This window comes from Marmota marmota, unplaced genomic scaffold, assembly GCF_001458135.2.
Source record: "Marmota marmota marmota unplaced genomic scaffold, marMar, whole genome shotgun sequence".
In the NCBI taxonomy this organism is placed as follows: domain Eukaryota; kingdom Metazoa; phylum Chordata; class Mammalia; order Rodentia; family Sciuridae; genus Marmota; species Marmota marmota.
This window is the reverse complement of record NW_026000093.1, coordinates 28,333,509-28,357,373: the sequence shown is the minus strand read 5'-3', so window position 1 is coordinate 28,357,373 and position 23,865 is coordinate 28,333,509. Positions and strand designations below refer to the sequence as shown.

Genomic DNA, 23,865 nt, shown 5'->3' with positions numbered 1-23,865 from the left:
TATATATATTATAATACCCATATTATACCTTTTTAAGGATAGATTAAAAATATGTATCATACTTATATATACTTATATATTTCTCTATTTTTATATCTATAAATATATTAGGTATTATTATAGAAAATTATATAGCAGTATAGAAAATATTTCTGAATTTAAAAGGCAGAATACTTAATTAAATCTGATTAAACTTTAAAAATTTAGGGCTGAAGTTGTAAGCTCAGTGGTAGAGTGCTTGCCTAGCATGTGTGAGAAAGGAGGTTTGATTCTCAGCACTACACATAAATAATTAAAAATAAAGGTCCATCCATAACTAAAAAAAAAAAAAAGCCAACTTTTAAAAGATGTATTGACTAGAGTGGGACAAAGAAAAATCAGCATACTAGTTCATGAGAGTGAAAGGTTCTTTCACATTTCCCTTGTTATTATGTTGTTTGACAAATATATACATGGGAACATGGAAATTCCATACAATTCTTAGAGAATCAGAGTGAATCTGCATACCCTGTGAGTTAGGAAACACTTAGGCATTCAACCAGAAGTAGAAAATGTTAGACAAACGAAATGAATACATGAGCTAGAGGTAATACAAAAGTACTGAGTTTTTAAGAGAATTTGGAAAGTTTAGAAAGGTGATATGTTCTCAGGAATGGAGAGGTAAAATCAAACTTTCTTGTTTCTGCCCTTTTTTCATACCTATGTATACTTGTCCCTTAGTATTGATGATGAATTGGTTTCAGTACCTTCCCTTACTTATCAAATCTGTGGATGCTCAAGTCCCTTAATAAAATGACACAGCATTTGTTATAACCTATGAATGTCTTGCAGTATACTTTAGATCATCTGCAGGTTACTTATAATGCCTAATACAATGTAAATACTTGTTATACTATATTGTTTGGGGAATAATGACAGGGAAAAAATGTCTATATGTGTCCAGTACAGGTGCATTCTTTTCCCATATATTTTTATTTTGAAACAGACGGAATCTGAGAATGTGAAACCTGTGGATATGGAAAGCAACTGTATTTTTACTACTCAATTATATCCTCTTACTTAAGTAAACTTCAACTTGTACTTTCAAAACATGTCCTAGAACCTTACTAAAAAGAGTATGAAAAATTTTCCCTCCTGTTTATCCTCAAAATCTGTTGCTAATCTTTGAAACAATTAATGGCATGTGCTGGTGTTACTAACTATATAATTAAAAGAGATCTGAATTTGTGACTAAACTAAAAATAGTACAGATGAACTTAAGATTTAGCCATTATAGTTACTTGACATGTGACCTTGGTGCTTATGTATACTCTTTGTGGCTCAATTTTCTCATCTGGGAAATATGGTAAAATTAGAAAGTTCATAGGATTATTAAGCAGATAAAGTAATATATGTAAAGGACTGAGTACAATATCTGGCCTAGAAAATATGCAATAACTAGTTATTATCTAAATGAAAAATTAACTTACCATGTTGGAGGGCTAAGAGGAATGAGTCCACACAGAACTGCTCCCTTGTGTCTGCTTCATGTAAGGTATTTCTTTCTCCATTTTTCTCTGCATTGTACAGGTAGCCCTTTTATAAGGGTCTCAGCAGGTAATAAAACCTACCTTTGAGGCAGACATCTGCCATTCTCTAATGATGGCCAGATTTTTGGAGTAGACTATAGGACATAAGTTCAACAGGCATATTCTTATTGATCGTCTTTGCCAAAATAATCTAAATAGTTTTAGTGTTATGTATTTCTTCTACTAAAAATACATTTTTTTCTACATTAAAAATTCAATTGACTAAAAATTTTTAATGAAAGTTTAAACAGTACTATTTTGTTCAGTATTGCAATTGTGAAAATGATAACTGAATCTGAAAGCACAATAACCTTGAATTTCCTACATTTACTATCACAATTATGGATATGATTGTAGTTTTTAAAATATCAGGAAAGATTCTCCTTTTACATTACACCAAATTTTCAGTATGACCTAATACGATGGAAATTAAAGATTGAATATTTTAAAGCATATACTTCTACAAAAATATAAAATTAAACTTTTCATTTATTTCTCTAGGAAGAAAAAAATTTAAAGGAACAGAAAAAGAATGACCCATGTTTTCTAAAGACATTACTACAAAAGATAAAAACTTGTTGGAATAAAATTTTGATGGGCAATAAAGAACACTGAAAAGTATGGAGTGGCAATATAGAAACATAAAAATATTTCAAGAATGGATCTGCTAATGCAATTTTTCAGGATAGAAAGCCTCCTAGAAGTTACTGAATGCATTCTGATAAGAATGATCGAAAGGATTGAGAAATCCATATTGTAGTACCAGAAGATGTACATAAACAATGGAAGCTGAATGCTGCAATCAACAAACTATTTCATATGTATGTGGACATATGTCATTTGATACTGAGAGTGTACTGATTTTGTAAGACAATCATGTAAGGTATTGGCTGCAATAATACTTTCTAAACCTGTATGAATATTTCAGGAGAAAACATCAAATCTATGAAGTATATAAAGTTTATAAAGATTCAAAATTAAAATCGTTTTGTTATCAAAGCAATTCTATGACCCACTGTGCATATGTGTACTGTATTATGAGTGGAAATTGTCAGCTTCTATACTGGAGATATGTTAGAGTTAACAGCAATATATGGATAATGCTCAGAGAACAAAAGTATTCTATACCTTGAAAAACAGCATCATAAAGAAGTCCAAGATACTTAAGAGAGATCTGAAGAGATTGTAATTAAATATAAATGTATAACACAGTGCCTTCAATAACAGTATAACAGGGGCTGGGCTTGTGGTTCAGTGGTAGAGTGCTTGCCTAGCACATGTGAGACACTGAGTCTGATCCTCAGCACCACACAAAAATAAAATAAGTTAAATAATAAAGGTATTGTGTCCATCTACAACTAAAAATATTTTTAAAAATAACAGTATAGCAAATATTCTTAAATGAAAACAAAGGATATTTTCAAAAAATAGAAATTCACTTAGTGCTGAGATACTTTTATCATTTATGTATAATAAAACTTGTCTTAAAGTGTTTCCAATTTAGGGAGTATATTTTAAGAGAATAATATATGTTAGCCTTTTAAATAATGGATTGTATATATTTAATTTTGACATTATTTCTGTATATAAAATATTTTCATTCAGTATTGCAAATTTCTTACTTTGTGCTTACTTTGGATGACATTTCTCCTTTGATAATAAATAACCTCTGTGTTAACATTGTCAGATTTACTTAATCCCTAGAAAATTTTTAATACTCCACAACTGTCTGATCTTCTCCCACTTTCATGAATGCATGACCTTTAATACCTTATTTCTAAGAATCAGCATGAGAACGGATCCCCAAACTATAAGTAGGAACAGCAGTTTTTATGTTAAATTCTAGTCTTTTAAAAGAAACATTTTGTATCCTGTTTAGATCCTGTTTAGAAAAGTCTGCAATCAGTCTACAAGTAATTATAAAGGGAAATGAAAACCTCAGGCAGCCAAGGCCCCCAAACAACTGACATTATGCATTTTGCTAAATTCACACCCTTTGTGACCTTTTATAGCTTCATTGCCATCTGGTTATGTGCTGACTGAGGCTGTTGGATGTACAGAATGTTCTCCTGTGACACCTTCAGTGTGTGATGACACACCTTCTTGCTCCTCATTTTCTCCAGCCTATAAGGAGTTTCATGCTCCATAAAACAAATAGCTGAAGAGAATTGTGTAGTCCCTTGTACATAATTTGCTGTACTGCCCCATATACAGTTTTGAGTCTTTTTTTTCTGTTCAATTATCACTGTTTACTCCAAAAAAGGGACTGGACTAAACTTGTTAGAATTCCTCACGAAACTTTCTTTTACAGATGACCCTAAGAAGGCTGTAGCCACAATAAAACATGGTAAATCTAACCATGTGGTATTCTTCTATCTTGATGAACTGGTGTTATTGTTAAGCCATCAAGTATGGAAGAAGACATTTACTTTTCTAGGGGTAAACTTCTAAAATCTTGCAGGCTGTTTATAATGTTCTCTAACAGTGCTGAAAAAAATTATTTCAGATTGTGGCCGAATAAGAGGCAATATTTTTTAAAAAAATACTTATTAAAAGAGTTGTTATAATCTTCTTCCTAATTTTTTTTATTTTAGAGAAAATTCAGATGCAAAAAGTTTGTGCTAAATGGTTGGAAAAAAACTTCCCATACTTATGGTTGTATTTCCCTTTTCATTGTGTCTTAGTCATCAGCAAAGTAGGTATAGGTGAAAGGCTCGTTAATAATTATCTTGGATATTTAATTTTTATTAGTTCTAATTCTCTAATTATAGAAACTCATCTCAGTGAACATTTTCTTTGAAATATGTATGTAGGTGGATTTAAATCAGCATTTTCTCAGTTTGTCCCAAGAAGTCATGTTCATTATTGATGCTACTAAAAAGGATAAACAAAACAAAACTAGAAAGGAGGATGAAAGTCATATAAATTTTCTCTTAGAGATTCATAATTCATAAAAGTATATGCAATGGTCTGTAACACTATTAGTTGTCATGATCTGCACAGCTGTTTATTCAGGTTGCCTAACTAGGAGGTGAAGGGCTTAAGAAAAGACAAACAAATACACAAATAGAGAAAAAGCCGGGACACAGTACTTCAGTCAACCTCTGATGGGGGAAGACTAACCATGAGCAAGCGTGACATATTTACTATATATGTATGTTTAAACATCAAAAGGATTTATTGTTAGAAAGTTTTTTCAAAGCAAGCAGAATCAAGGTCATGAGTATGAGCAGCCTGATTATGAGTATCAGCTTGTGCCCATAACTTTCTACCTCCCCGAGCAGTGGGCATCTAAACCTCAAGGATAAAAACTGAAGAGCTTCATGGTTGGCACAGAACCTCCAATTGAACAGGGCATCACCATAGCAACTGGGCTATCTCAATGGATGGCATCACACTGAGAGTTCTCCAGAGGGGCATCATTGCCTCTGTCACAGGACAGTTCAGGACCCATAATTAAGTCGCTGCTCCCAACAATGAGTATATCTTTTTAAAGAAGTTTAACATCAATGTAGCATTTCCAAAACTCATGTGGGAGAGGAATTTAACTGGATGTTCCTCTTTTATTAAAGAAGTTTACTTTTATTTAAAAAACCATTGATGCAACACAAAAGTAATACAATGTTTTAAAAAATAGCAAGATAAATATTACTTCATACAAAAGGTCTCAGTCAAAAATCTTTTAAAACAGATTTTTCATTAGTATATTGACGGAAATACACTTCAGGATTAAGATAATCATATTATTTTTAAATCAACACAAAATTCTACATACTTCTGAGGTACCATATGAAGATTAAATGTATGTATATATTGTGTGATGTTCAAATAAAGGTAAACAGATCTATTTCATCAAATATTTATCATTTATTTATGGTGAAAATATTTAAATTTTTTCTTCTAAATTTTTGAAAATATGCAGTACATTACTGCTATCTATGCACAACTTAATGTATACTAGCAGACTGGAACTTATTTTTCCTATTTAGCTGTAAGTTAGTACCCATTGACCAACCTTTCTCTACCTTGATACAGTGATAATTGAACAGAAAAAAAATGACTCAAAATTCTGTATATGGGGCAGTACAGTGAATTACCATGCACTAGGGAAGTTTCTTTTCTAGTAGACCATACTTTCATGACAATCACCTTAAGAAGGACGTTTTAACTCTACTATAAATATTTCTCTGGAAACATACACCCTGCACTCTAAATCAGGTCAATTTATGGTGTTCTGTACATACAACTTTCATGTCTATCTTAAGATCTCACTTGCTTAGAAAATTTTTCTAAATTCTGTGCAGATCCTGCTCAAATTTCAAGGAGCACCTCAATTTCTTTCTTCTCAATTGTTCTGGCTTCCATGATAATTCTAGATGTTAATTTGTTTCCTTAGCTCACAGAACTTTGACACATGTAGCATGAATTACTATTTAAAAAGATTCATCTTAGTATTGTATTTTAAATACAATCATTATTTAAATAATTTAACAGAGGTTATTTCCCCTGAATGAATACCCAACCTTTTGTCTTCCACCCAGTTTCTCATGGGCAAAGATAGACATACTAGTAGCTAACAAGTAAGGATCCTCGCCCACATCCCACGCAAGAGGTGGAAATTAGCTGGCTGTGGAATAAAGGTTAAGAAAAATAGAGCAACGAAAAAACTACAGAACACAGGAAATAGTTTCAAAAGAGGGGGGCAGGACAGGCAGACTGATCAGATGGATCAAGCTTCTATGCTCTGGCAAAATGGAGCCCACTCTTGCTTTATTTATATTGGGGGACATCAAAGGCAGGAATAAGATTTCAAGGACAGAGTCTTGCTTCATGTTGTCTTGCAGTCATCAGGTTGACTGACATCTTGGCAGGTCACACACCTGTGATGGCACAGGTGCTGGCTGTGTGGGATCTCTGGCAGAGTTTGAAGGGAAAGTCATCTGCATCAGGTGATCAATACCTATGGGGGTGCCACAGGAGGTTCCCAATGCCAGACTTATCCCCTCATTAGGCTACTATGTGCAACACAGTCCACACACAGGCCACAGATGGCTCATGACAAGAATGAACTGCGTTATGCCATTTTCTTATGAAAACCCATAAAATAATACAGAAAATACATTTTTACAATAAAATATAACTTACTTAAAGATCAATATAATAATATGTGCATTGTGGTGCATGCCTGGAATACCAGCAGCTCGGGAGGCTGAGGCAGGAGGATCATAAATTTAAAGGCAGCCTCAGCAACTTAGCAAGGGCCTGTATCAAAGTAAAATATAAAAAGGGGTTGGGGATGTCGCTCCGTGGTTAAGCCCCTCTGGGTTGACTCCCCAGTACCTTCCCCCCAAAAAATCAATGTTAGTATTACATGCTATAAGTAATTTAAGACTATGATTTTAAAGATTTGGGTCCTCAAAAATCTGTGGAAGTTGCTTTGATTTTTAAATTTTATTTTGTGGTGAAATTTCTCTCAAACTTAATTTTGATCAATAATAGAATATATGTAACTATTACAGGTAGAGACAACAAAATAAGTAGGAGCATTGATAATTGCCAGTCTCTGTTCCCATAGTTTTAGATATTTTATAAAAATGGTTAGGCATGGTGTTGCATGTCTGTAATCCCATAGGCTCAGTAGGCTGAGGCAGGAGAATCCTGAGTTCAAAGCCAGTATCAGCAAAAGCAAGGCGCTAAGCAACTGAGTGAGACCCTGTCTCTGAATAAAATACAAAATGGGGCTGGAGATGTGGCTCAATGGTAGAGTGCCCCTGAGTTCAATTCTCAGTACCCCTCCCCCAAATATCTATATACATTTTCTAAAAATGTTTTTATTAGTACATTACGGTTATACATAATAGTGGGGTTCATTTTGACATAATTATACATGCCTGGAATATACTTTGCTCCATTTCAGGCCTCAGGACTTCCTCTTTTCCTTCTCTTCTCCCTTACCCTGTTCCCTTTCCTCTACTTTATTAGTCTTCCGTTTCCTTTTTTTTTTAAATTGGTACTTTACAGATATAAATGAAAGTGGAATTCACTCTGGTATGTTCGTATATGTACATAGCATAATTTGGTCAAATTTATTCCACTTTTTCTCTCTTTTTACTCTTTCCCTCATCCCCCCCTTGATATACTTCCTTTTCTCTACTGATCTCCTTTTATTTTAATGGGGTCCCCCTACTGCCTTTTTTTTATCTTTCTTATTTTGATCTAGCTTTAGCATATGAGAGAAAACGTTCAACGCTTGACTTTTTGAGTCTGGCTTGTTTTACTTAGCATGTTGTTTTCCAGTTTTACCTATTTACCAGCAAATATGAAAACTTCATTCTTCTTTATGGTTGATTAATACTCCAGTATGTATATATAACACCTTTTCTTTATCCATTCATCTGTTGACAGTCACCTGGTCTGGTTTCATAACTTGGCTATTGTGAATTGCACTGCTATTAATATTGACGTGCCTGTATCACCATAGTATGTGATTTTAGCTCTTTGGATAAATTTCAAGAAGAGGTATAGCTGGGTTATATGGTGGTTCCATTACTAGTCTTTTAAGGAGTCTTCCTACTGCTTTTCAAAGTGGTTGTACTAATTTGCAGTCTCACAGTGTATGAGTATACCACTTTTCCCCACATCCTCACCAGAATTTCTTATTATATGTATTCTAAATGATTGTAATTCTAATTGGAATGAGGGAAAATCTTAAAATATAATAATTTTGATTTGCATTTCTCTGATGGCTAAAGATGTTGAACATTCTTTCACTTGTAGTTCTTCTTCTGAGAAATGTCTGTTTAGTTCTTTTATGCATTTATTGATTGGGTTTTTGTGCTAAGTTTTTGGAGTTCTTTATATATTTTAGGTATTAATCCCCTGTCAGAGGAGCAGCTGGCAAAAATTTCCTCCCATTCTTTAGGCTTTACCTTCACTCTCTGGTTTCCTGTGTAGCAGTTTTTTAATTTGATGTCATCCCATTTCTTGATTCTTGGTTGTATTTCTTTAGCTTTAGGGGTCTTGATAAGGAAGTTGGTGACTACACTAATATGTTAGAGTGCTGATCCTATTTTCTTCTATCAGTTGCAAAGTTGTTGCTCTATTTCTTAGGTCTTTGATTCACATCAAGTTGATTTTTAGAAAGATAAGGGTCTAGTTTCATTTTTCCATATATGGATATCAGTTTTCCCAGCACCATTTTTACAACGCTATCTTTTCCCCAACATGTTTTTGATACCTTTGTTGAATATCAGATGACTGGGTGTGGATTTGTCTCTGTGTCTTTTATTCCATTGATCTTCATGTCTGTTTTGATGTCAATACCATGCTGGACTCTTCTTACTCACTATTGGTCTGTTATTGTGCTAGTTCCATGAAAAACATCATTACTATTTCTATGGGGATTGTAATGAATTTGTGTAACTCTTTTGGTAGTAGAGCCATGTTGACAATATTAATTCTGCTTATCCAAGAACATGGGAGATATTTCCATTTCCTAAGGTCTTTCTTCTTCAATTTCTCTCCTTGTGTTCTATAAATTTTCATTGTGGAGGTCTTTCACCTCCTTGGTTAGATTTATTCCCAAGTGTTTTATTTTCTTTTAGAAACATTATTGTTAATTGGATAGTTTTCCTTATTTCTTTCTCAGCAGATTCATTCTTGGATATAGGAAAGTTATTAATATTTGTATGTTGATCTTGTATCCTACTACTTTTCTGAATTTATTTATCAGCTCTAGTGATAAACGAATTCTCGTATTGTTTGGGTCTTCTAGATATAGGCATGTTATCAGTCAGGCATGGAGGCTTGTACCTGTTGTTCCAGCTACTTGGGTTTCTGAGGTGGAAGAATTGCATGAGCCCAGGAATGAGAGGCCACTCTGAGCAACACAATAAGGCCTTGCTATTGAAGAAATAGTCATATAACTCAATGAAATGTGTTTATTCAGGTGCTTTGTACCTGGAATTGGAGCCACAAACCCACATGGATTTTACCCAAAAAAGTCTGAAATAGAGAGCAATTTATAAAGTTTAATTAAGTTGGACATTGGCAAGCTGAAGGAATGAATAAGAGAGCTAAAAGGGTATAAAGTGAGTGAAGAATAAGAGAGTTGAACCAATAAAATTATACACTCAGTTCTAATCCACATGCTATTTACATAAAACTCTTTTTCTCAAGATACTTACATGGAGGGATCTCTGTCCATTACATGTTAGGGTTTTATTGAGATTATTTTACACTGCTGAATAAACAAATAAGAATGAAAGCCAAGTTTATTTATGAATGTCAGGAATCATATTTAGAAAGCAGAGGAATGACTAAACTTTGCCTCCTTGACAAAGGAGTTGATCTAATAGCAAATAGGGTTTATTTCTAACGACTGTGACAACAGAGGTCAGATTAATGGACTGTGGGGTACTGTTAAGTGAGGAAACTGTTCCTTTGTGTTGTAATCACGTAAAGAGGAAAAGTATATTATGTTTCAGAAAGCTGAGTGCTAAGACTACTTAATTTGATCAATATATATGGTCACTCTAGGGAAGAATAAGGGACAACTATTTCACTTTTTTTTTCTCACTAAATTAATGCCAAATAACCTATATTTATATTATATATTTAATCTTGATCATGTTGCTTTCTTACTCCTTTCTTACTCTGAGTAAACCAGTCATATTATGGTCTCTAGAGCATACACTTTGATTGCCTTGCTACCTGACTTAATTTATTCCTTTTCTACTTCAGATTCTTTGCACTAACTTTACCCTCTGAATGAAATGCTCTTTTTTTTCATTCCCTTGCACATTTCAACTATACTGAATATTCTGACAGACGGCACTAAAAGGGGAAATAATCCAATGAACAATTGCATGCAATTAAAAAAAAGATAAACAATAATTCACCCTCTCATTCAGGTTTGAGTTAAAATATCACTTTCTCACAACACCATACCCGAACACCTAATCTAAAACTATAACACGCCTCCATTCTCCTTCCTCTCTTTTAATATCCCCTATCTTATTTCCCACATAGCATTGTCCTAATCTAATATAAATTTTATTGATATTCTTTATTTTCAGTCTTTTTCCACTAGAATATAAAGGGCAGGCTTTTTTGACTGCTTGCTCACTGGAATTAAAATAAATGTCTGGTAGGAATTATATAAATATTTTATCAATGTGTAACATGCACAATATCCAAAGTTACATAATAATTAATCCTATTTACTGAGAGCCTGTTGAGCATTAGAAATTGTGGCAAAGATTTAATACGTATTACTCATAATCCTCAAATTAGTCCTGCAAGATAGGCATACATTAAACTCAAAGCACATTTCTTTCTTTCTTTCTCCTTCCTTCCTTCCTTCCTTCCTTCCTTCCTTCCTTCCTTCCTTCCATCCATCCATCCGTTTGTGAGTAATCTAATGCCACGATTAGGATCAGGAATGTGTTGTAATTCATTATATTAAAGAGTTCTCCTATAGAATATGGTTTTAAGTACTTCAACCATTACCAAAGGCATTGTAAAGGGGAAGCATGAGAACATTACAGATTTGATTGGTGAAGAGTTTTTGCATGCAAAGTGCAGATCCCAGGTTAATCAGTTCAAACAAAAAAGAATTTGTGAAAAGTTACTGAATAATTCACAGAATCTCTGACAGAATAAGACAGTCAAGTCTGGAGAGTGTTTAGCCAGAGACAATGCACAAATTAAACACAGGGCAAGAATAAAATGCTACCATGGGCATAAGGGTGTTTCCAGACTTCTGGCACGTGAGTCAGTAGACTCAGTGGGGAAGACCTATCTTGAGGGTGAGCAACACCATTCAATTGTCTGGGGCCCCTGATGGAACAAAACATAGAAGTGAGAAACTTGCATATACACATATGCTTGACTCTTTTTTGGTGGATGTGATTTTTTGCTGCTGCCATTGCCTTAGGATATCAGACTCCTGATTGTCTAGACTTTGAATGAAGACTTGCAAAAACTACTCTCCACAGGATTTCCTGGAGAGGAACTGGGGTTCCATTATTTGACTTTCTTGTTCTGATGCTTCCAGCTTCTTGAACTGAGCAGCTATCCTGCAGATGGCCATTGTGGGACTATTCAGCTTCTCATAATGTAAGTCAATTAATAAATCCCACGAATGAGGAGATTATATGTATGTATATGTATATATAAAAGGATATAAATAAATATATAGATATATAAGGATATATATGAGGATATCCATATCCATATCAATATCTATATATAGATATATAATATATCCACATCTATGTATATATGTGGATATACTATATTTGTTCAGTTGTCTCCAAGTCACACAGCTACTCTATCATTACAAAAAAGGATGCAAAACCAAACCCTTGCAGTAAGATTCAATATAGAAAATTCATCAAACGATTGTCACAAGATGCTAGTCACAGACATAATACTCATTAAATTTAGAAAATTGAAAAGTATAAATAAAATATAACTTATCAAATATTCTTTGCATAGAAACAAGCACAATATATTGAATAGATTCAAGTCTTTAATTTATGGTAGTTTTTATGTAATTTGTACATATGCACTATTTAAAAAAATTAAGTATTACCTTGTTATAGTCTTAAAATTATTTGGAAGTGCTTTAAGATGACTAATTTACTAAATTTTCTTTAACTACTAACCACATTTTGCATAAATTTTTTTAATTCTTCAGATTATTTCCCTAAAAAAATTAGAAGTAAAATTACTAGTTTATAAGACATAAAGTCTTTTAAATTTAGTCAACTTTAAAAAAAGTATTATCAATTTATAGTTATGCTATCAGTGGATAATACCCCATAGCAGTTTTTAGTTTTATAATTTAAGACTGCTCATTTGATGACTGAAAAATCAGCATTCCATTGTTGAATATACTCAACAGTACTATGCACTGCTGGGTACTCTTACCCCAGCCATACTGCTGTGAATTCAAAATAGGCATAGAAATAATTGTTTGTACAAGGAGAAAGAAGGAAATGAGAGGACTAAGTTACGTGAGAAGAGAGATTGATCAGAGAGAATTATCAGTAACTTTTACTCAATGCGGCTTTTCCTGCATTCTCAGGATGAAGAAGTTCATATTTTTCAGATCGAAGGGTCCCTACCACACACATCGTTTTCATAGTCACTTGCCTTTTCTCTACCTAAAGGTAATGCAATTTTGCCTTATGTTCTATCAGGTTTCCTCCTAAGCATTCAAAGAAAAGAAGGAAGTAGGAAATAGCCAGCTGTATTATCTTGTGGTGGTAAGAAGCCTCTTCTTCTGTAATACTTTGTTGGTACCTTCATGATAAAGTTCCATGTAAAAAAATTTTTTTCTTTTTATCCTAAATTGTAATTTATGGGTTTACACATTGGCCTCTCCAATAATTTAAAGGCAGGGACTTAATCATATCTTATTTATTCTCTTGATCTCTAGGACTTGATAGAAGGATGAACACAAAGCCTTTTCTAAAGGTTGTAAGTATAAAGCTCTAGCTTTGTGTACCTTAAATTAGTTAGTATAACCTCTTATATACTGATCAAATACATGCTACTCTCATGTTAGACAATGTTAAGTTAGCCTAGATTACTGGAAGTGGGACGGAAGAGGTCTCTCTCTATATATATATATATCCCCTACTAATTTGGTAGACAACTATCATGAAACATCAAAGAAATATTTCAAATATTTGGTAATTTTCCTGAGTGATATCTTTGAGATGCATAATTGGGCTAATAAAATATTTGGAAGTATAAACATTAAACATTTCTATTAGTTACTATCATCTATGCCCAAAATGAGCTGAACTAGGTTTCTAGGATATAAATATATAAATTGCTAAAAAAAAAACTGCTCTTATGAATCTCTGTCATTTTATGTTGTCAAAAAAAAAACAAACACATAACTATATTGCTGAAAGGTCTTTAAAGTAATTGGAAGCTAGTGATATTAAATTATCCTAAAGCACCCTCTAGTGGCAAAAAAAGCAATTCATATATAAGCTAAGCAAAACTGTATATTTTACTAGGCACTCTGAATACTACTTAAATTTTTCTAAATAAAAATAAAAATGAATGCGGTTATCACAAACTTTGTTTTAATAATTCTTCACTGCTATATGCAACAATATAGTCAATTAGAAAAAACCCACCTATTTTAGTACTAAAATTTTACCCACCATATAAAATATTTGCATTTATATTCAATGCAAATAAATTTCCAAAAGGTCTTCTGATTGCATCTATGCATTTCTCATACTATATTTTCACTCTCTAAGCTTCTACTCCTAGTGAAAGTGTCCACTTCTAGTCAAAGAAAAACTGAGTACCAAGTAAATCAATCAATTCTAATCACATTTTCACAAGAAATAACTATAAAATATGGCCTGAATCCTCATTCACCACAAATAGATTTTTGCCATTGATGTTTAGTACTTAACTAGAAATATCCATATTTCCTACTAAGTTTGATAACATTGTTTTCAATTTCTAAATTTTACAGGATATAAAAAAATATTTTATCCCTTAAAAATTTTATAATCAAAACATTTAAAATACTTGAAGCCATAGAACCTTTACTTCTATAAAAGTAATTTAAAAGAAACTGATGACATTTAAAAACAATGAAGAGGCACTTCTTCATTTAAACAAATTATTTTTTATTCCAAATATTTTATTTATATATCAGTGTGTTTCTATCTATCTATCTATCTATCTATCTATCTATCTATCTATTGATCTATCTATCTACATTTGGCTAAAAGATAAGACATCAATAAATAACAACTAGCATTTTTATGCTTGTGTCTTTATTGAATTGGTTCAAAATGAAGATATTTATAATAAAAAACAATGAACAAAAGACAACAGTAGTCACAGTAATCTTACTTTTTCAAGCTAATAACTTTCAGAATAATATATAAGCAATTTTTACATTTTAAATTTAAGTTTACAATCATTTATCATTCTACCACATTGGCAAATACTTGTGCAAATAAATAAAAATAAATGATGCATAGGAAGATTGCTTAAAAACTATCATACAACAAATTAATGTGAGGGTAAAATATGCAAGTAATATAAAATGCACTTAAATACATTTTCACAACATTTCTTAAGTCATAAGTTTATTTTACCTACTTACTGTTTATAATAATTTTAGTACTGCAAAATTCAGTGAGAAATATGTGCCAATTTATTTAAACTCATTTATTTACTCCTCTGTGAGCAGAAAAAAAAGATTAGGTTGTCTCAAAAATATACTTGAAAGAAAATAGTGTTCATTCCTAGATAAATAAGAATTGAAAGTTCTTCATATGATTTATAACAATTAGGACAGAAGTCATTGAAATGGAAAACTAATATGTACATTAGTCTTCTAAATTCATTATAATTTACTTGAGCAAGATTTTTTTAAATCAACATGGCTGAATAAAATAACTGAAATGAAATATCAGGAAAAGAAACTATAATGTATATAAAATGGCAATTCTTGTTACCACTAAGGTCATACCCCTGCCCCAACTAAAACAAAACAAAAACTAAATAAATTTCAGAGAAATAAAATTTTAAAATATTTCTACATTGATCTTTATAGTTGATATGAATAATAAAAGCTAGAAAATACGTAAAATATAAAAGATTTGCTTGTACCATTACAATAAAAGAAAGTTCACTTGGGTTTTAACTGGAATTACTATAGAATTACTAAATATAATTGCACAAGCCATCAAAGAAAGCTATTGCTAAATATTGTGTAACAGTGAGAGTGACAGTGATCAAAAGTTCTATGCTAGTCAAGTTAAAGAGAAAATACAGATTTTGTGTATGTTTAATTACATAATAAGTCAGTTATGCATCAAAACAATACATTTTCAGTGGTTTTTTTTCATTGTGATATGAATGGTATCTTTACCAATGGTAACATTAAAGAAGAAAATATGAGTAGAAAAAATTGGAGATACTCAACCTACTCATAACTACCTCTAAGTGTACTATAAGAAACTGAAATCCAAATACTTTTTACCTGCATGCTCAACACTAATGAATAATTACACAATTATTATTTATTAGATGAGGTGGTTTACTTTAAAATCCATTACTTTCTTAAAAATTCAGAAACACAGAAATAAAATGGTTAAAATGTAAGATTTCAGAAAGAATTTTGGGCATCTTACATTAAATAGTTACACTTTCAAATACTGCAAAAATATAGCAGTAAATTAAAACTATTCTTCAGAAAAATTCTGAAAAATAAAATAAGTGAAATTTGGAACACTATTGGAAGTAGAAAGAATATATGTTGAACTAATTCAGAAGTACAAAAATAACATTCAGTTATAAATAGAATAAAATGCATTTGTATTTTTAGTTTTGTGTTTCTGAAAAGGAAATTGCATAATTACATTTTCACAGAATGTGTAATCATATTTAAATTATATAATTAATAAGTCACAAGTTAAGAGTAAAAATAGATCTTACGTTTTTTTCTTTCTCTTATTTTTTAGGAATATTAGTTGTTGGAGAATTCAATACCAAAATGACCCCACATCAACTAATAATAATGAAAAGTTTCTTCAATTACAAAATTCCAAGTGTCCATCCTACTATGATAGCACCAATAATGTTTACTCTGATTTTTTGCTTGAAGTTGTGATTATTCTAAAGTTTGAAGGGTCAACCACAAGAGAAGGAGCATTTGTGGAGGTACACTGAATGTGCATTAACAACACCTAAGTTAATGATTCCATTGAAGTAATTTTCTGAAAGGTTAATGAGTATTTCTTTGAATGGCACAGCTTGGGGTATCAGGTATTTATTATACACAGTATATATACAAATATATACAAACACACATTATACAGCAAAAGAATTATGCTCCAAAACTTACTGGAAAAGGTATTTTGAATAGTTTTTGCACAAAATAACTAGAGGATATACTCTAGCTGTTCAAGCAGCAATGATCATAAAACTGTCAACCTGGCTCTCTTTCTTTTGGGATTCTGTTCATAGAATCATTCTTCGAATGCCACATTCACAGCAGAACTTTGCCCATTCTACAGGATATTTTGTCCCACACTCATGACAGAATTTTGGTAAGTGTCCAGATGAATTTCCTTCAATGCCTTTAATGTTTCCACCATTAAATGAAGATGCATAGTCTATATCTGGCCTGAAGCAGTAGAGAAAGAAAATAAATAAATAAAAATAAAATAAAAATAAAGGTTTACATCATTCAATAGTTATAACTTAGAACCCTTGAAAAATAGGACACAATAAATCTAACTAAAAGTTTGCTTAATTTCGTTTTTTATATTCTTATAGATAAAGTGAAAAAAGGCTTGTATATATTTTAATTCCATATGTTTGCTTTAACATTACAATTGTCACTGTTAGGAGAACTGATCATGACCAAATGGAGCCATACTTTCCATCTGTTCAATATGTAGCCACTGACCACAAAATGGGAAAAGGAAGATTTACAATGTCCTTTCTGCAAAACCATTTTTATAAGGAGAAAAACAGCAACCCAGACCTGAGGATGATGTTAGATTCTAGGTCTCTCTATTTGGTCACTTATATTTTATTATTTATTTTGATTCTATTATTCAATTACATTAGATTATTATGATACAATAAATCCTTAACAAATTTCTATACATGCACTAGCAGGGTAGGCTTTATTAACAAGACATAGTAATGAAGGCAAAATAGGTCCCAGGTTCAATCTATAAACCATATAATGCATACACACACACACACACACACACAAAAAAAAAAAAAAAAACCCAACAACAACAAAACAGTCATAAATTCACTAAAGGCCTAAATATGGAAAGGAAAGTTATTAAAATTTTAGAACAAGACACAAGGAAGTCTCATTATCATCTAAGTTAGGAAAGGATTTCTTGAATAATTTAGCAGAACTATACCCCAACAAAAATTTAGAGCAAAGTGCCTGAATTTAAAGGGTTTCATCACCGAAAAAAAGAGAAGAAAAAATTCAGATTCTATTGATCAAATGTTAATTAATTGGAAAAACATTTATTTGTTTTCTATAAGGACATCTTTACTTTCCTTCCTGGCAGGTGTTTTTCTAAGAAAGGGGATTCTTAAATCACTGATTATAAGAATGACACTATAGAAAAATAATTTTTTTATATACAGAAGTAATTACTGAAGAACTGTAGCATACTCCCCCCAATTTGGGTACTTTCTTTCATACAAACAGGTTAGGTTGATTAAAAAAAATTACTGTATTTTCAAGAAAAGCCACTATGGATCTAAAAATCAAAGAGAGAAAAATGAACACAATGTGAGCATTCTATGTGGTTGAATAATTCTTACTCTTTCTTGATTATAGCCCCACTGGAAAAGGGTTATAGAATTACAATCTTCTATACTAAAAGCACATTCTCTTAAGAGAGTAAATTAATAGCATCAGCATAATTCCTTTAAACTGCAAAGAAAATACTAATGAATTCAAAGATGAAACACCAAACAAAGGAAAGTACCAAGGCAAAATAAAGTAATATTATTGTCAGTGAAATACATAAGAAATACTTCAAAATATAAAAGATCTTTTAAATACTATGATACATACATTTGAGGAAATGTTCATACAGTAATACATATTTAACACAATATCAAAACTTCACCTTAAGTAGATACTGCCAAATTTCTCTACATACTGATCAGAAAATGTAAACTCCCACTTGTAGCATGAGGTTTCTCACTTTATGAGGTTTTATTAACAGTTTGTACTCTTATATTTTCATTTTTGCTAACCTGACAAGAGTGAAATGGTAGCCTACTATTGATTTAATATACATTTTTCTGACCTCTTTTGAAATTGGACATCTTTTTATATATTTCTTTGGCATTTGTATTTTTTTTTTCACTGTGAATTTCCTAGGTTCCCTGTCCTATCTCCATCAAAACCAGGTGTATTATTTATATGGGTTCATTATTTTATTTGTAGAAATTCCTAATATGTCCTGGGTTACAAATATTTACTTATGTATATGCTAAGTATCCTCTCCCAATCCATCATGCTATTTCACTTTATCCAGGGAGTCTTACAGCACTTTTTTTTTTTCCATTTTAATATGATCAAACGTATCAATCTCTTGCTGAACAATTAGTATTTGCTAAATTATTCAAGAAATCCTTTCCTAACTCAAATGATAATGATACTTCCTTGAGTCTTATTCTAAAATCCAAATAGCTTTCCTTTCCGTATTTAGGACTTTAATGAATTTATAAATTATTTGTGTGTGTGTGTGTGTGTGTGTGTGCGCGCGCGCATGCGTGTGTTGTTAAGGATTGAATCCAGGACCTTGCACATATTAGGCAAGTGCTGTACAAACCCAGCTCTGCAACTAATTTTTTTTTTAATACCTGAGATGATTTAGGTGTAAAAATTTTTTCCACATATACATGTCTATTATTCCCAGTATGCCCACTTCTGAAATCTGCATTGCTATCTCTAAAATATGGATGATTTCTAGTCATTTGTGGAAATGTTTTTTTTCTAACCACTCCACCCAGATTTTTTGTTCTATTTGTCTTTCATTGAATTGATATCAAACTAACTATCTTAGTTACTACATCACTCACACTCATGCCTTATTATTTTTAACTTGTCTTGGCCAATTTTAGGATTTTGTTCTTCATATATATCATGAAAACAATTTGTCAAGACTCATGAATTTTGTTTGCAAATTGCACTGTAGTTGGGGGGAGTACAGACAGCTTTATATGACAGATTTATGATATTAAACTTTCTATTTTATGAAAAATACATATTTATTTAGATTTTTAAGTTGTCTTTGAAATTTCTAAATTTTTTCAACCAAAATTAAAGTTCTTGCTTGGCTTTTAAACTGATTCCCAAGAAACATGCTCATTTCTTTGATATTTAGTATACATCAAAAACTTTAGAGAGACAATAAGTACTTATTAAAGAATCTAGCTGGAAAGACAGCAGTTTATCAATTCCTCTATGATTTTTCATCTCTTAATTATGTATAAGATTTACTTTTAAAGCTTTTAATATGGCAAATGAGGATGCCCACTCTCCAAACCAAAGATATCAAAATCTCTGGGAGAGTGCTGGACATGTTCAGTTTTAGAAGATTTTTTTTTTTTTAATATTGGATCTCACCATGGATTTATGTGCTTTTGCCTTAAAGCTTTCCAGGAGAAGTTGGAATATCTATCTACCTACCTACCTACCTACCTACCTATATACAATTGAGATGAGTTAATTATATGGTTAAAAAACAGTGAATGCCAAAGTTAAGTACATATTATGAGAAATTAGAAAGAGCAGTACATGGATAATCACCTAAGAGGTCAGTTTTAAATATTAAATGTGTTGAAAATGATAATAGCAGTGGTCCACAGGTCTATTATTCTACTTCATGAGGTAAAAAAAAAAAAAAAAACATGTTGTAGTTAAAATTGAAATACAAAAACCCAAATAAATCCAATAGAACTGAAAAAATGATCTCAGCATTAAAACAATAATTGAATTTACAAAGTCTACAAAAATGATGTTATTCCCAACCTTTTATTTTGTGTATAACTTGAAAACTATAGTAAATCTTATAACAAAGAAAAAATCAGATTATCTATAAATATCCAGTTATCTATTTTTTACATGGTACTTTGAAAATTACAAATACTCAATTTTTATTTTGGTTTTAGGATGGGAATGCTAAACATACCTGGCTATGGAGCTATCAGTATATGTTTTTCTTTTGTTTGTAAGTATACCTGAGGCAGAATTTCTTGCCAAACTAGGTGGTGTGGTATTTCGAGATTTGATGTTAGCTCTAGAAGAGACAGAAATGATATGATGAAAAAGTACTGAATATAGACATTTATTTTTAAAATTATCTATCTACATGATTAGAAAGATAATTAGATGCTACAGAAAAGCTCAAAAGATAAAAGTTCATGTAATTATTTTAAATCTGAAAACAAGCTATAGTTAATATTAAGGATAAACCAAGGCATTTTCATTCAATAACACTGACCAGATAATAAAAGTCAATTAAAATATTTACACGCTTTACATGAAATTTAAAATTTGAACGGTTTCTGAAAGTATAAAATTATACATGCCTCAAAACATATATGTATTCCTGTTAAATAACTAGGCATACTGTTAAATAATGCATTAAACAAGTAATTTATTATTATCCTAAGCATGAGATATGACTTAAAAGTATAAGAACTATTAGCTAATCACTTTACAGGATAATACTCAACTTATAAAAGGTCTTCAAAGGAACAACTAAAATAAATAGGTTAATATAATTTTCCATTTAGAAATTTAACCATAAGAACTATACAGCTTGGACTATCTACTACCAGGGAGACTTGGATGGATCATCACTGAATTCCCATTTTGAAACCTCAGAAATCAAAGAAAGATTATAAAGTTGAATGATGATATAACATTACAAGGCTTTCAATCAGATAAAACTAGATTCAAATCCTGCTACTGACCAGCTTTGAGATATGATCAACCTCTTTGAGTTCACTCACTGATAAAATGATCATTTATAGGAAAGTTATAAGACCTAAATATATATAAACATTTAGCATTTGTGATGATGATAATACTATTACTACCATTCTAATACTAATGTTAATACTATTGTCACTGATACAAACTAATACTTATATAGTAATGCTTACTACATACCAAACACATTTTTGGTTGTTTTTGCATATATATGCTTATTTAATCCTAATAATCCTATGAAACATATAAGGATTAATTTTATAGATGAGTTAAATAAGACAAAAAACCCTTGAGTAACTTACCCAAGGTAAACAGTTAATATGCTGTAAAGCCAGGATTCAATATTCAATAAAGCATTAGTTCCTTTACCTTCTTTAAAGATAGTCAATACTGCTACTAGTATGATAAAGATTCCTCCCATCTTTATTCAACTGTGTATCTAGTTAAATTTATTATTATATATCATACATATATAATAAGCAGAATGTGTAATATATATTGGTTTAAAATAAACTATTTAGTAATATATTTTGTAATGTTAATAAGTAAATTAATGTACTGGGCCCTAACTTCATCATTTCCAATGAGATTTGGTACTGAAGTCTAAAAGTCTTAATTAGTAAACCCTGTAGATTCTTGCTGTAGAGTTTCAAAAATAACTGTTTTTGCCACACTCTCTCTCCAGTTATGTCAGAACACAAAAGAGTGAATCTGGCAGTGTAATATCATTTCCCTGTTTTATATGTTATTTACAGCCATCTAATAACAAAAAGAGTAAGAATCCTTTGATTATTTTCTAAGATCTTCGCCCTACCCCCAGCTAACATCATTCTGCGTCTGCTTAACAGATAATTTAGTAATATTACATGACATAATTTTCTCCTTTATTTTTCTTTTCAAAAATATTATTTACTGCTAATAAACTCTATAAAAACAACTGTTGAAGGTGACTTCTATTAAACCCTTTAAAAATAAATATTTAATGGAGTAAAATACATGCCTTAAAAACAGTGTTAGTTAGAATAGAAATATTGAACAACAATGAAGTGTTTAAGTCCTAGAAGATTATTTAGCACTTTTTGGCTTAAAATGATTAAGATTTCTTTTTAAGAAGATAAGAGTTACAGTAATCTACTATATAAAGCTTTTAAAAAATCTGGAAAATATTAACCAAACTGAGTTACAAATACTTACTTGTAAATGGGTAATAACTCATGTCTTTTGATGGCACTGTCTGATTTTGTATCACTGTCATACAACCTTTGCACATGTCTTCCAGTTCGAAGTGGAGGGCCTAACTTGTCCATCTTACTATTAAAATATATAAAGGTGTACCCATAAGGAGATTGCTACTGTTTTGTTTCTTTATATAAAGAATTTCTTTTTTTTTTTTTTTTAAGAAAAAGACATTCTGATTCATCAGAAATCCACTACCATCCCTTAATTATCTGACTTCCAGGGTATAACAACTAATGTTAAAAAGAATTCTCAAGAGAGTTCACACAATATCCATGATTAGATCCCAAAATTCTGACTATCCAGTTCACCCTGACAGTTTTGATGCACATATGCACAACTGCCACATTCACACGTAACAGGGAAATGGAATCAATCAGGAAAGACAACAAATATTTCAATGAAAATTTTGTAAAACTTGAAGTGAACTACGCTATTATTCACAAATTATTTAACCTTTTCTCTTTTCTTCTCTATTATTTTATTCTATGATTTCCCTGCATTTTATGATTCTAAAAATAAGAATTAAATAGTTTTGTATCTGACTTTCTGATAATGGAATGAGTTTATTTCTGAACTTTATGTAGGAAACAGTAAAGTATTAACTATGTGAAAAAAATAGATGCACAATTTTAAAAAATCATACATAATATGTTAAATAAGCATGCCATGTAAAACTTTTTTTTTTTCCTGCCAAAGGTATACAGATCTCCATCTAGAGGATAAAGTACAAACTGCAGGTTTATAGGTTATTTCCCTGCTTTAAATCAATCAAATAAATGAATCACATATACCATCACCAACAAATAAAATTAGGAAATTTTTAAAACTACCTTAAATGACTACTGAATAATACTGCTTAACTTCAAATTACATTCTATTTAAGAGATGTTTGTTCATCCATTTTTTTCCCATTCATTCACTAACTCAATAAACCCTGAGCACCGACAATGTGTCAGATGTCAGACACTGTGCTAATTTCTGGGGGCATAGTACTAAATAGAAACTATTAATGTCCAAAAAGAATCTATTCATTTTTCTAGATTATAAAGGCCTCTGAGGAGGAACACATAATATTCATTTTTATGTTTTCCGTAGCCTAAACATAGCAAATGTTTCTTTATAAAAGTTGGTATTAATATTCTGCAGGTGGTGGTATTTAAGTTTGAAATTAAAATTTAAAAGTTGCCTTCTTTAAATATATATTAAACATAATTTATAAAATGTTTGATATTAAAATTTGGTTTCTTAATGAAAAAGATTATTTAGTATTCAAATTAATTAGCTTTTTCTTTGAATTGTTAAACAATTATTAAAAAGACATTATTGTTCCAAATGTGGTTAGGTTTATCTTTAAAAGGGCACCTGTGGTTTATGAATAAGGTATAAAAAAAATCTTTCTCAGGATAACAGATACTAAAATTAAAATTTGGAAAATTTTAGCCAAGGAAAAACAAGGTCTTGGGTTTTATCCTGAACACCAAAAAAAAAAAAAAAAAAAAAAAAAAAAAAAAA

At 31.1% G+C, this 23,865-nt stretch overlaps 2 protein-coding genes across 5 annotated transcripts in view; one reads left to right on the top strand and one right to left on the bottom strand.

The window, feature by feature from the left end:
- The window catches only part of Il7 (interleukin 7), a 78,753-nt gene extending 64,622 nt beyond the window's left edge, over nt 1-14,131 (top strand). Inside the window, exons 5-7 of one of the 3 annotated variants that reach the window (XM_048783090.1) lie at nt 11,626-11,687; nt 12,661-12,745; nt 13,015-14,131. In XM_048783090.1, coding sequence (XP_048639047.1) covers nt 11,626-11,687; nt 12,661-12,745; nt 13,015-13,032 — 165 coding nt within the window. In that variant the 3' untranslated portion in view covers nt 13,033-14,131. Of the gene's footprint in view, nt 1-2,069; nt 3,247-11,625; nt 11,688-12,660; nt 12,746-13,014 lie in introns of those variants that run through there. The other 2 variants (XM_015485892.2, XM_015485891.2) reach the window with 2 other exon arrangements.
- Nucleotides 14,132-14,369: 238 nt separating this feature from the next.
- Zc2hc1a (zinc finger C2HC-type containing 1A) overlaps nt 14,370-23,865 on the bottom strand; it is a 44,949-nt gene continuing 35,453 nt past the window's right edge. The window contains exons 8-10 of one of the 2 annotated variants that reach the window (XM_048783089.1): nt 22,309-22,425; nt 20,309-20,416; nt 14,370-16,749 (exon numbers count right to left, since the gene is read on the bottom strand). In XM_048783089.1, coding sequence (XP_048639046.1) covers nt 16,584-16,749; nt 20,309-20,416; nt 22,309-22,425 — 391 coding nt within the window. In that variant the 3' untranslated portion in view covers nt 14,370-16,583. The remainder of the gene's footprint in view (nt 16,750-20,308; nt 20,417-22,308; nt 22,426-23,865) is intronic. The other variant, XM_015485890.2, reaches the window with a different exon arrangement.